The sequence below is a fragment of the Gymnogyps californianus genome, chromosome 4 (assembly GCF_018139145.2).
Source record: "Gymnogyps californianus isolate 813 chromosome 4, ASM1813914v2, whole genome shotgun sequence".
Taxonomy (NCBI): Eukaryota; Metazoa; Chordata; class Aves; order Accipitriformes; family Cathartidae; genus Gymnogyps; species Gymnogyps californianus.
The window spans coordinates 83147307-83160242 of NC_059474.1; the positions used below are offsets into that span (position 1 = coordinate 83147307).

The 12936-nt window shown below is 41.4% G+C and overlaps 1 protein-coding gene across 1 annotated transcript; it reads left to right on the forward strand.

Moving 5' to 3' along the window:
• The first annotated feature begins 10890 nt into the window (after positions 1 to 10890).
• Positions 10891 to 12641, forward strand: FAM47E (family with sequence similarity 47 member E). The gene is made up of 2 exons (XM_050896633.1): positions 10891 to 11253; positions 12445 to 12641. Exons 1-2 carry the CDS (start codon positions 10894 to 10896, stop codon positions 12604 to 12606), a joined length of 522 nt encoding a protein of 173 aa, XP_050752590.1. The 5' UTR covers positions 10891 to 10893; the 3' UTR covers positions 12607 to 12641.
• Positions 12642 to 12936: the final 295 nt, after the last annotated feature.

The following is a 12936-nucleotide window of genomic DNA, read 5'->3' on the forward strand; positions in this document are numbered from 1 at the left end:
AATCTTTGCATTGAAGATGAAACATCCATGCTTTCCCCATCTTAAGGCTAGAAATGCACAGCAGGAGCTGACAGCAGACACTGCTGGTAGTTACGGGGAAGGCTTTGGCAGAAGTATGCAGCAACGCACAAGACATCAGGATGTTTCTCCACATGCAGCATATTCCCTGAGAAAAGATGGGAGGATTCGGGCAAGGGGCTAACACGTGGGGCCAGCTCTGATGGACCAGATGTGAGTCAAGTCAGTCCCAGTTTAAATAGAGCAAGGATGACTACTCTCCTGTATGAACAGGGCTCAGCCCCTGTTAGGGCTCAGGACAGCTGATGAGAGCTACACACCCTGATTAATTTAATCAAACACAGAGCAATAGGAGAAAGAGCTAAAAATTCATTTGTGTTACCAAGTGCTGCTTAGCCCCCCCAGACCTTGCCTTTTCATCTGCCTGACCCATAATACATGGGCAATGACACTCAGCCACCCTGGGTCTAACCAAGAGAGCAGCTGAACACCAATAGCTCACACTCCCACTCTTCCTCCCTCCCCAGCTGTTCACCATCTAATTGACAGCTGTACTTCATTTTCCTTAGGCCCTTATGATGCAGGGTAAGGGAGGACAGCTTCTGGCTTGAGTAGTGCAGGAGGACAGTGTCTAAAGTTCCTTAGAAGTGACACTCCCTTCCCCCTCCTGCTTTCAGCAAAATGATTTCACAATACATCTCAAATGATGAGTGTATAGAGATGGTCAGCATTAAATGTGAAGCCTCAACAAGGACAAAACAAATCTTCTAATTCAGTGTCTTTTATTAGTTTACCTTTAAAACAAGCCAGTAGAAAGCTTAGCTCTTAAATTGTATAGATTATTGTATTTCCTTTAGGTAACTGCTTATTTACACTGTAGAACAAAGATGTACATTATTATTTTATATAGTATACTTACAAATCATTACTAAGTGACTTCTATCCAATAATTGCTCTTATATACAGCCAGATACTGAGTATCAAAATAAAATTAAGCATTAAACATGGCATTGTTAGGGGTCCAAAATTACTAATATTACTTCTCATTTAAAGTGAGCCAAGACTTGCCTCACTGAAAGCCTTTTCATTATGATGGTAAGGATACCACAGCCAGCTGTAACCACCTAAGCACCTATTTGCTAACAGGTTGCCAGTGGCAAACTGAACCTACTGGTTCAGGTTAGTTCTGGCTTTCCTGAAACCCTTAAAACACTTGGGTTTCGTGTACGAGGCACATCTATGCACAGCGCCTGCCAAGACACGCTCCGGCTGTTTGGCACCACTGATGTTGCAGGTACCAGGAGAGTCTTAGTGCTGAAAATGAAGTACGCCCTCAGCATTTGGTCAGAAAGCTGTGCAGAGCTGATGGGAAAATCCGTGCTCACTTGCTGCTGGCAGGGATGCTGTAGACCTGTAATGGTAGTCTAACATCTCTTCTGGTCACTCACAAAGTCCGAGTGCAAAAAAATACATAACAGAAATGTAATCCTTTCTTTTCAGTGTCCCTTTGCAGGGCAATTCAAACATTTTCACTTACATCAAGTACAGACGCTTGCTAGATCACAGCCTAAGCCTGAAGGGCTGGATGCTGCCACCAGTAGCAGTCAATAGGAGCTTAACCATCAAGTTGCCAGCAAGCCCTCCATGAATACCTTCCTTTTCATGACTGCCGCCTGCTGCTGCACACAGAGGTCCCTGTCTGGCAACATCCAGAACCTGAGGATTAAGGCGCTTAATCCTCTAGAGGATAATGAAAAATAATCTGTTTTCTGTCACCTGCTCTTCCTCCCAAACACTTTGATGGAGCTGATATCCCAAGGGACAGTTTAAGCCAGGACAGTAGGTTATGCTGTACCTCAATTATGCCAATTAAAGCATAGAGTCCATCACCCTTTACATGCTTACACAGCTGCCAAAAAATTGGCGTTTGCCTCAGTTTGAGTCTGAAATGACCGCAAAGATAAGAGCAGAACCTGTATGTGGGCTGTTATTAACTCACTAGAACAAAAGCAAGCTTACTGCTATCCAAAGATGCTTTAATATTTCATATACTCATCTTACCATTTATTAATTAGCTTCTTCGTTAGCATCTTGACACACTTCGCATCTGCTTTCAGGCATCTTTGCTCTATTGAAGATTCAGCATAGCACTGAAATGAACAGACCAAATAACTTGCTTGATCCTGCACTTTCATTAGTAAATCCTCACCTCAGCACCCTTAACTCATATCTCACCATGGATCAAGTTTTTGTAAAAGCAAAATATAATGACACAGCTGTTCTTTAAACTAACAACCAGAAAAACAGGTAAACTAAAAAGTATAACACTTTGAGTAAAGTGGAAGAGCACCCATGTTATTAAAAGCAACCATGCAAGAAACCATCTTTACTCACATCTTAAAACATTCACAGAATAAACTATGGTTTTTTCCAATATCTCTGCAGAAACAGCATTATGACTTTTGCTTCTACAAAGGCAATAGCTCCTGTACAGGACTAAAAAAACTAAAGAGAGAAACCTGTAATTGCTTAGATGAAAACAAATGTATTTACCATAATATAAAGCAGCTTATTGAAAGCTTATTATTTACAAGTGAACTGCTTTCAATGTTAAGAAACATTTATTCTTAAACAGCTAACATACAATAAAGACTCTTTACAGTGTTTCCCATGAAAAATAATTCTATATCCCTTTTATAAAAATTTTTATTGTTTAACTAAACACAACAGATAAACTACTATAAGACTTAGTATACAAATAATTTAATATAAAAAATAATATAATAAAAACTTAATATAAGAAAGCATTTCTGTAGCAAACTGCCCAGTGTGAGCATTTATACCCTAAGTCCTTTCCCTCCTGCACAGTCATTGGTCTGATTTCCACGAGCTAATCAAGCCAGGAATGCTTAAATTCACAGGGGAAAAGCTTCCTCTTGTTTGGTAGTGGGGGTTTTCTTCTCAGTGTAACTGGTTGTTTCTCTGAAGGACAGAAATGTAAGTTTTATTGTCTGTGGTTTTTTGAGAGGAAGCTGTGGAGTGTATCACACATTTGCAGTGAGTAGGATTCCTTAATTAACATGATAAATAGGGAATTCTCCTGAAAGAAACACTTGGTAGTATTAGAGGGTGCAAAGTTAAATTGTTTTATTAATTTGGGGTTATTTTCTGAGCTGTGTATGTATTTATTAAGTTTTAGCTTTTTTTCTGAGGATTATGAGCTAAAGATTTTTGTGGTTTATGTTTAATACAAGGTAAGAACTGTTTTTTATAAAATTCTTTTCTTATTCTTATACAAAGCTCTGAGTATAGCTGTTGTTGGGATTATAGACAAGCAGCTTGAGTTTTCTTTCCTTTTTTTAAACTCTTTCTAAGCATGGAAAAAATATCTAAAAAGCTTATTGTAAAAACTTTTTCTGTGATAGTTTTTGAACAGTTTTCCTTTCTGTGCATAGTTGATGCATGGGTTAAGTATGCCCTAGAAAAACCCCAAAATGCTTCAACTTCAAACAGTGTTTTCTGTTCTTATGGTGAATTAGGACATTAGATTTCATTAGACACTAAAGCAAAGAAGGAAAGATGTTACCTAGGTCACTATTAGAGTGCTAGGATGTTTCTCTGCAAATTATTTCCTACTAATTTCTTTAATGAATTAAGCAGCATTTGAGGTTGCAGTGTTTATGGATGGAGTAAAATTTCATGTGATTATAGGCTGGAATTTGGAGATGAGCAGCTCTTGGTTCTGTTTGGCCCAGACCTACATTTCTCTCTATCTTACCAGGTTAGCTATGTCAGTGGTCATCTATGTCACGAACGCTTGTTCTGGAGCTTTTGCTTCAAACAAGCTCTTAAGCTGTGTGGCTCCTTTTGCAAGGGGCAGAGCCTGTGAGCCCTTAGATGGATTTGGGAAAAGCATTCCTCTACTGGGCTGCAACAATTGCAAAAGAAGAAAAATACAGCTTACCTTGCTGCAGTCAGCCTCCATCTTTTCCGATGCTATCAAGAGCTGTAGAGTTTGAGTTTTCAGAATACCTGGGAGCTTTTACTTAAATTCATATAGTCTAGTTAATGGCTAACATCTCATTTAAATTCTATGTAAATTCCTGGCCTTCGGTTGTTGCAGGGAATTTGTCTTCCTGGAGTTAATTCTTGCATTTTTGTAATTGAGAAGAGGGTCAATGCTCTTTTCCTTTAAGAAAAAGAAGCAAGTCTCAAAGCCCAACAGAAATATTTATTTCTAGGTTATGTTACAGACTCCAAAATTATTTGCAGACTGAGACATAGTAACTGTGTCTTGTTGTTCAACAAAGTAGGGTGATGTTAGAGTAATAGCCTTGACAAATGCTTGGTCATTTGCAGCTCTGGTGGGAGAATAACAATCCCAGTTGGTTCTGCTGATGTAAAGCAATCTGTGTGGCACTAGAGGATTTTCAGTCTTGGCTTTGCATGCAGTAGCATTCCTTTGCTTGCAGCACAAATGTATCGCTGTATTGAATCATCTGAAGGGAGTTTTTTGCAAATCAGTTTTTAAAGGTCAAAACCAATATGTCTTGAATAGTAACCAAATAGCAAAGCCTTGTTTGAAATGACAAACTGGTTTTCTAAAGGTTGCTTAAATACCCCAAAGTATTGTTTTCGAATGAATACCTTTTAATGTCTTATGAGGATTACAGAGGAAAACAACTCTATCTTCTTCTCAGACTATGCCTCATAGCTGAGTTTTAAGTCTTTGATTTACAAAAACGAAAACATTGACCAAAACTAGCCAATGGCAGTGTAAATAGTGCTGAAGTGGCAGGTTCTAAGCTGTAGTCAAGCAATTGCAAATCCTTTCTGTTTTCAGTGGTTTTCTACATCTCTCAAGCCCTTCTTGTGTGACATAAACATGATGGCTGTAAATAAAGTACCTTGAGCATTGAAGCAAGGGTTGTAAAAGCTTGCTAAGCCTCCATCCTGAGTGCTATATCTGATAATGCCTTGAGCACTTCTCAGTCTTGGATCCATGATGTTCATTTAGAGTCATTAATTGCTGAAAGAGTAAAAAAGATAGCCTCTTAGGTTTTTGTTCTGTTGCAGCCCCGGGGTATCAAAGCTTGCCTCAAAATGTGGGAAAACTTTTCTCTGTACATGTTGATAACACACTGATGTTTTTAGCTGTTGCTAAGTAGCATTTATACTAAGCCAAGGATTTTTCAGCTTCTTGTTCCCCTCCAGGCTTCTTGCTGGCAGGGCATGACATCAGTGTGCTATCAACATTATTCTCATACTAAATCCAAAACACCAATTATACCAGCTACTAGGAAGAAAATGAACTCTATCCCAGCTGAAACCAGGACACTTAGATCAGGTCTATTTGACTGCATTTGATTCCTGGTCTGTGTATTTCAAGCTTCCCAGTAAGTGTGGGATGGATAATTAACATGCCAGATCCTATGTAAGGGCAGCATCCTTTGGAAAAGGTTGACATCATTCTTGCAGTTGGGGCAAATCTGTACCAGTGTTGCCACCCTGTGTACAAGCTGGGGGTGTTCTTTCACCAAAGAAAGGGGAAAGGCTTATTTGTCTCTTCTATTAAGATACAACAGGGTTTCCAAGGCATTTCCTTGTATTTCTGCACTGTGCAGAAATGCAGGACTTAACAGGACAGGCAGAGAAATGGCAAAAAGGAAAATGACTTTGTGTTCCTTTGAGGGGAAGCACGCATTAAATAAATGTGTACTTTCAGGTATTGTTATGTCTGGGTGGTTTGCTTTGGTACAGCCTTCCTCTTATCAGTTTCAGCTTGACAGAGATATTGCAGGAATGTGTTTTTCAGAGTGTTTAGTCATGTGCTCTGATGTGACAGTCCCTGGAAATATATGGATCTGTCTTCAGTGCAAGCATTGCAAATCTGAGCTGTAGGTGAGAGGTAAGAGTCAAGACAACAACCTGGCTGTATTTAAAAAATAATTAAAACAAAAATCCATCTCCAGACCCTTGTGTTATCCATCAGGTCCTTGATAGACCTCACTGCACTTGACTAATAAAAGAAAGCTTGACACTGCAGCAAGGGATTTTCTAGGCAGATCCCCACTGTCTGTGAGGAAGTCTCACTCCCTTGCACATCTGGAACAGCTTCCCTGGGAGTGGCAGCACGAGCCGGGAGGTTCCACCATTCCTTGTAAGGCTGCTACATCTGCCTGGCAAGGCCACCCACGCTGGAGATCTTGTTTCCACAAACCAGGCTGCACACTTGTGGCCTTCTTTTGGGTCATGATCAGGAATTACTATTCCTGAAGGAAGGCAGGAAAAGAACAAGTAAGAAAGCAAGAATATTTCCCGATCCTACAGTGAATTCTTCTTGATTAGTTTCCTTTGTGAACATGAGCTGAAATGAGTACAATCTCACCCTAAAGATTGATCTCTTCTTCTAAGGAAGACTAGTCTGAGAGAGTCCCTATGACAGGCTTGCCGAAATCTGCAGTTGGCTTGCGCCCAGGACAGGAAAGACACCCCACAGACAAAAACTTAGTGAGTGGTTGCGCTGGATGGCCTGGCAAGGACCATCCAAAAGAGCTGCAGTCCTGGAAAGCTGCGGTCACCAAAAAACTTCATTATTCTAACTCAGAAGTGACCTGGCATAAAGTAACCATTTTCTGGATGAAAATGTAGAGACCTCTTTGAGGATTTATGCTCCTCAGTCAACTGTGGATGTGTTCTCACCTGTTTTTGTTGGGTCAGATTGTAAACCATCTCTGAGAGCAGGCTTTGGTGCTACAAGCCCAAGTACTGGGGCTTTTTTGCTGCTTGGAAGACTTATCTTTGTCATTGTTCTCATACCTCTGTAAATTTTCCATAAAGCAAAAAATTCCTGTCCTAAATCAAGAAAGGAGTGGTAGGACAGGGGCTGAAAGTTGGGGCTTAATTCAGTTAGACAAGCTTAGGTATCTGCGGGTGTCCCACCTGGCTTACAGCAGCCAGGGCAGGGTGGCACCGATCTCTCCTGGCTCTGTGAAGCATCTCTGTGAGCATTAGATTGCCATCTTTAGGCAAATGAAGTGCGACCCCAGTCTCTGAGCCATGGGGTTCTGGTATATTTTAGGGTAACTCTCCTCCTGTCTCTTCCAGGGTAACTGTCCTGCTCTGCATGAAATAATCCAGTATTAACTGAGTAGGTGACGGAAATATTTAAGTATATCTAACTACACATATATAGCTATATGTAAGTATATGAAATATACCCATTTCACTAGGACCTGGCATGCTGGGATTTCACTACTGAGAATGGAGAGTCATTGCTTCTCTCACTCAGTAAATACATATATTAACTCTATGTGTGTGTATATATACATAATGTGCCAAAAAATCTCAGCTTTGTTTATCTAGTCTCTTTCTTCCTGTGTGTCTTCTCGAGGCCAAACTGATCACTTGATTACCTAAGTGTTAGCCATTCACCCTTTCCCACAGACTTGCTTTTTACATTTGTAAGTTTATATTCCCTCCCCCTTGCAACTTGGGGGAAAAGTCATTCCGGTTACACTTGGGCTTTGCCTTCCCTGGGTTACAGCCCCAGCTAGAGGTACTCTGCTGCCTGACATGCTGCCAGAGACTAGCAAAATATTCCACCTCAGTGTGCTAGCGCTTCAGTGTTTGAGGTGTAGATCAGAGCTCACCTTAAAGCAGACTGCCTTGAAATCACTCCCTTTTCTCCAGTGGCTGGTCACTCTTTCTCAGTGTGACTGAAGAATTAACACCCTAAGGCCGCACTGAGCTGCCTGAAAGTGCTGCCCAGTTTGATTTTAACACTGTTTTCTTATTGTTCAGGACAGCATGGAAGAAAGCAATACTGTGGCAGGGATTGTGTGTGTGGTGCACAAACACATTTTGATGCCAGAAAGCATATCAATCCAGTGTCTACAGGTATTGGGCTACCACCTATGTAAGCATTTTCACTTGAGCTTCCAGTGTGCACATAAATTATCCAATATGCTTAGACAGTGCAATGAGAATTGAATGAGGCATTAGCAGAAAGTATTCCACAAGCTGCGAAGGAGAGCTACTCCGGTGTACTCCAGCTGTCCCAAGTCATTCCTTTCGAATTCATCTACCAGTCTCTATCATCAATCAAAGCCACAAGAAGTTAAGAGATATAACACCAGACCTGACCCATGTTTGCCACTTTTAATTTGCTTGGACAGCAATGTTAAAGAACGCTTAGTAAAGGCACATTGAACAGTGTATTGCATCATCTTTCAGCAACGGCAAAGACTTTGGTTGTTCAGTCATAAATAACTGCTGGTGTTGACAAGATACAAATAGATGTTGTGGCAAAATAAAATTCTGCTTTAATTGCAATATTTTTCTCCACAGTCCCCAGGAGTTCTCTGCATGTTTCTGTGTGTGAAGAAAGCCTTTGCTCTAGGCAGATAATGAGTTGTGAATCTGGTTTCCACAACAACCAATTGCAAACATGCCTAGTGTATTATGCCAGTAGGGACTTGAAACTAGCGCCTTCCTTGTCTGAAGCAACCCTGCCAAAGTGTTAGCTTCTGCACGTTTTCTTGGAGATTTTTCAGATTTTCAGACTTTCTGGAAATTTTCTTGCAGAGTGCCATGGAGGTAACTTTCTATACATCAGCTACTGGAGAATAAGATGTTATTTTTCCTCTATGGTATCTTCACTGTCAGAGCTGTAAAATATCAGGTATGTACTTATCTGTTTACAGTTCTTAAAATACCTTCTTAGAACACATTTTGCCTCTGGACTAAGTAATTCCTGAGTAACTCTGTATAAAATGTGTGATATTGCAAGTACTGATACTGCAATACTTGACATTGCAAGTACACTGATCATCTCTAAAGCAAACTTCTAAGGCTATTCATTTTTGTTATGCTTTAGGAAGCAAAGACTGCATTGCTAAGGCACTGAAAGTAGCAATTAAAATACCTGTCAGTTGCCGCTTGAGTATTTAAGCCAATAGAGGTAAAAAAGAAACTACATAAGCATGGTGAGCAGCCTGACCTGGTAGTACCATGTACAGCTTAAAACACTAAATTTAGGTCAAAGAAATGAATTCTGTGGATGTGAGAGCAAGTCAAGAGTGAGTAACAGCACATCAGAACACGGCAGGCTGGGCTGAAGCAACAGAAGACTTCTTGAGCTTCAGTTTGGTCTCTGCATCTCAGGTCAGGCAGCTGCTCCAAGCTCTGGAGGGGATATTAAGAAGTGGAAGTCTGCAAAGTAAAAGGTATTTGTGACTGTAACATCATTTAAAAGATGAGAAGAGTGAGGATTTAACAGTCTTGTGGACAAGGAGCCATAGAGTTCACCTGGGCACCCAAGAACTTGTGCTGTGTATCCAGAACCTTTGTATGCCTCGGGAGATACATCAAAGACCAAGGTATTGTCAGGGCTGTAGGGGTCATTAGGACTGACTGTTAGCTCATGTTTGTATGTAAACAGATAAAGCCTTGACTCGATGTGTTCCCTGGTTTCTGGGGCAGTGCTGCTTTGACATAAACACAGAGGAAAAGGCAAAGTGTGGGCAGTAGGCATGCGTGCGCTGCCCTTCCAGGCCTGGCTGCTCCTGCAGAGGTGGCTGTGGTGGCATTTTCTGCAGCGGGATTTGGGGGCTCTGCTTAGCACTTGGACCTGGAGCATCTGTGGAGAACTACCCACCTGTGCTGTGTAGCCGAAAATCTCTGGATCTGGCTTTGTATCACTACGGGGAATCTAAACTAGCTTGGGCATGGCTTTGTAGCAGCATCTCAGCACTTACTGTCAATAGACAGAGTGCCCAGCTGCTGAATGATTTGGCAGAAAAAAGAAATGCCCTGCTAGCATCCAAAGAATAAGTGAAACAGCGCAAACTAGGGTGAGAATATATGTAGTGTGAAATAGTAAAACTAAAGTAGGGTCAACACATGCATTTCTCCATCAATACCTGGTATGTGCAAAATGCAGGATGGCTGGGGTTTAGCGATGCCTGTCTTGCTTTTGCCATTAGCTTTGTAGCAGAGTCCTTACCCTTCCCTAGCAGAGACAATTTTGTTCTGGTGAAGACGGTAAATATGAAGTCACTACTTTCTTGTCCCGCATTTAATCCCTACAGATCAAAGAGGATTTAAATGAGTTTCATAACTGTAAATCACTCTGTTACTGTGCTTGTGGAGTTCCTCAGGTAGTGTTTGGAGATACAAATTGCTGCTGCCTAGGAGTTAGTTCAGCCTCTGACCTTTTCAGCAAAGTCAGAGGGTCTCTTATTCTGGTTTGCCTGCTCCAGGCTGCCATGGCCACCCTCCTACCAGCGTCCCCCGCAACAACCTGAGCCAGCTTGGAAACAGCAGGTTGGACGCTGGATTCTCTGGAAAATGAAGGTTGGTTCAGTGACCAACTTAAGTCATTCTCTGAAACTGCCAAAGCTATTTTGCTCGCAATGTTAAACTAATTAGGTAGGCCACAAATGACATGTGTGGTGGCTGAAAGCTGGAAAAGTTGTCGTCAACTGAAATGAGACATTTGTGAGCAATGCTGGCAATCTTGAATGTACAGCTTTAAAATACTTTCATGTCATTTTATACATATGTATAGAATAAATATGTCTTGAAACAGAAGCTCTATAACATTATCAATTTTTTATTTAAAAACAAATTTTTGAAATGCCAGAATTTTCTGTGAGCTGGAAATGCCGTTTTTTGGTGGGTGTCCTTCATACAGATTAAGTCAGGGTTTTATAAGCTTTTCTCCAAAGCTCAGTAGCAGCAAACTGCTGGCCAGCATCAGTAAACATGCTTGGAGTTGAATATCCGCTTGTACTCTAAATGTACTCCAGTCTTTTTCATTAGAATACAGCCTTTAAGCTGTGCTTAATGTAATTTGCTTACAGAAGGGAGAAGATGTCTTCTAAGGACTTTCGAGAAAGCAGACTGAGGTTCTCGGACTGCCTTAATGGCCAGCGCTGGATATTCCTGAAAAAAGGTCTAGATGACTTCAGAGATGGCTTTCCTCCTTCACCTGATAACATGATTGTGTATGGTAGAAAGAGGCCTGTCTCAATTACCCTTCAAAACAGCACACTGAAATCTTTGTCCACAGTTCCATGGAAGAAAAAGAAGTGGGCCAAAATGCAGGTCTGTCTTTCCAAGCTCAGCCCGCTGCAGCAAGCCCGGAGGGATTATGTTGCACAGATAGAGTGCTGTCTGAACCAGCATCCCTTAGGGCTCTACCCACGCTTGGAAAAAAGTATCTCCCCAAAGGTAATGATGTTTTAGTCCTGGTTAGACACTGTTTCTTCAGAGAGTTGGAACAGGAAACTAACCTAGCATGCAGCTACTATTATCAATTAAAAAAAACCACAGTGACTTCTGTTTCTTTCCAAATTAAAAACAAGGCAAATAATATTAAAGGTAACTTAGATTTAGACGGTAGGTCCAAATTGTCAGCAAGTCAATTGTGGAACAGCATTACAAATGGGCTAATTGAGGAATCTAGTGCCTGCCATCAACACATTACAGAAAATGTGTTATCTGCTAAGCTATCAACGGGCATTGATAGCAATAGACGTTATAGAGCAGGAAGCCAATCTAATCAGACTCGATAAGTTAGGAATATGCCCAAGATAGCAGAGTATATCTCATGACCTTTATTTCTCAGCCTGTTTACAGAATCATCCCTCTTTTCCCAGTCTCTAGTTCTTCAACTTTCTCTGCTTCATGCAAGCAAAAGCTAGCAGGTCCTTGTCCCTTGTGCAGCTGGGAACTTCTGGAACGTGCTTGTTTGGGTGTTGCAGATGGAGGGTGGTGACCCAATACAGTGGCAAAACGAAGCTTTTTGCTTCGAGTACCTCTCAAAAGGAACAGGGGAGAGCTGGGAGACTTTCGGAAGGGACAGGCTTCATGCTACAGAAGATGCGGACCCATCGGTGAAGCGCCTTAGTACTGTTTAGCCTTGTCTAAGGGGATATACTCATGTAAGGCTTGGATGCTATAAGATGATGGATGGGTTCATTGGAAGAAGCTGTAGAATTCAGAAAGGGGACTTGGGTCTCTGTTCTGTGAGACCAGGCAACAGTAGAGCTCTCCCCGATCCCAGGCTTCTATTACTGGGGCGATGGGATCATGAAACAAGAGATTGTACTGAAAGGAAGGAAACTTAAAAGCAGCTGAAGGAAAATTTCATGTGTGGTACAGCAGATTGCTGTAGAAGATGGCAGAAACTAGAATATCAGCAAGATTCACAGATCTAGCAAGCAGCCTGAGTTGTAATTAATTCTTTAGAGATTTTTGAAAAAGGTCTGTAAATTGAGGCTTCTGGACTACAAACTGCCTTAACTGCTAGCAGACCTGAGGAGACTTGCAGGTTGGGTGGTCCTTCAACACAGCCCCCAAGCAGACTTCCTCCAATGAGGTTATTTTTGAACACAGGCTGCCTTTTTGCTTGGCTTGCAGCTCTTGAAAGAGGTTGCTGGTGTCCTGGATCCTGAAATGCTTTTGAAGAGCAAGGCTGGCTACAACGACTATGAAGAGGAGAACCAACCCCTTCAGGAGGTGCTGAATCACATGGAGGACGCGCAAAGCCAAGTAACAGCTTCCAAGACACAAGTACAGTGAGTACAGGACAACATGAAGACAGCAACACAAATGGCTCTGAATGCACCCTTCTCTGTGATGAGTGGGAAAAGGAATTTAAGCATGTCATTAAAATTTACATCTATCTGACATGGGAGTAGTTTTGATTAAAAGATAGGTTCCTTTGCCTTCTTCAATGATACTGATAAATTAATTGATATCCCACCACCTGTTCAGAGACCAGGCAGGATTAGTTCTGAGTGATACAAAAACATAAGGAGACAGCCTCGCTGGTTGTTAGTTTTACAGGCTGAATTAGCTAAGGCAAAACAAGCAGTGTCACTTTACTCTTCCCTAGGCACTTTTAATAAT

Coding starts and splice junctions, on each gene's coding strand:
- FAM47E (XM_050896633.1), top strand. CDS start 10,894: ATGTCTTCTAAGGACTTTCGAGAAAGCAGACTGAGGTTCTCGGACTGC. Junction 11,254..12,444: donor AAAAAAGTATCTCCCCAAAG/GTAATGATGTTT, acceptor CTTGGCTTGCAG/CTCTTGAAAGAGGTTGCTGG.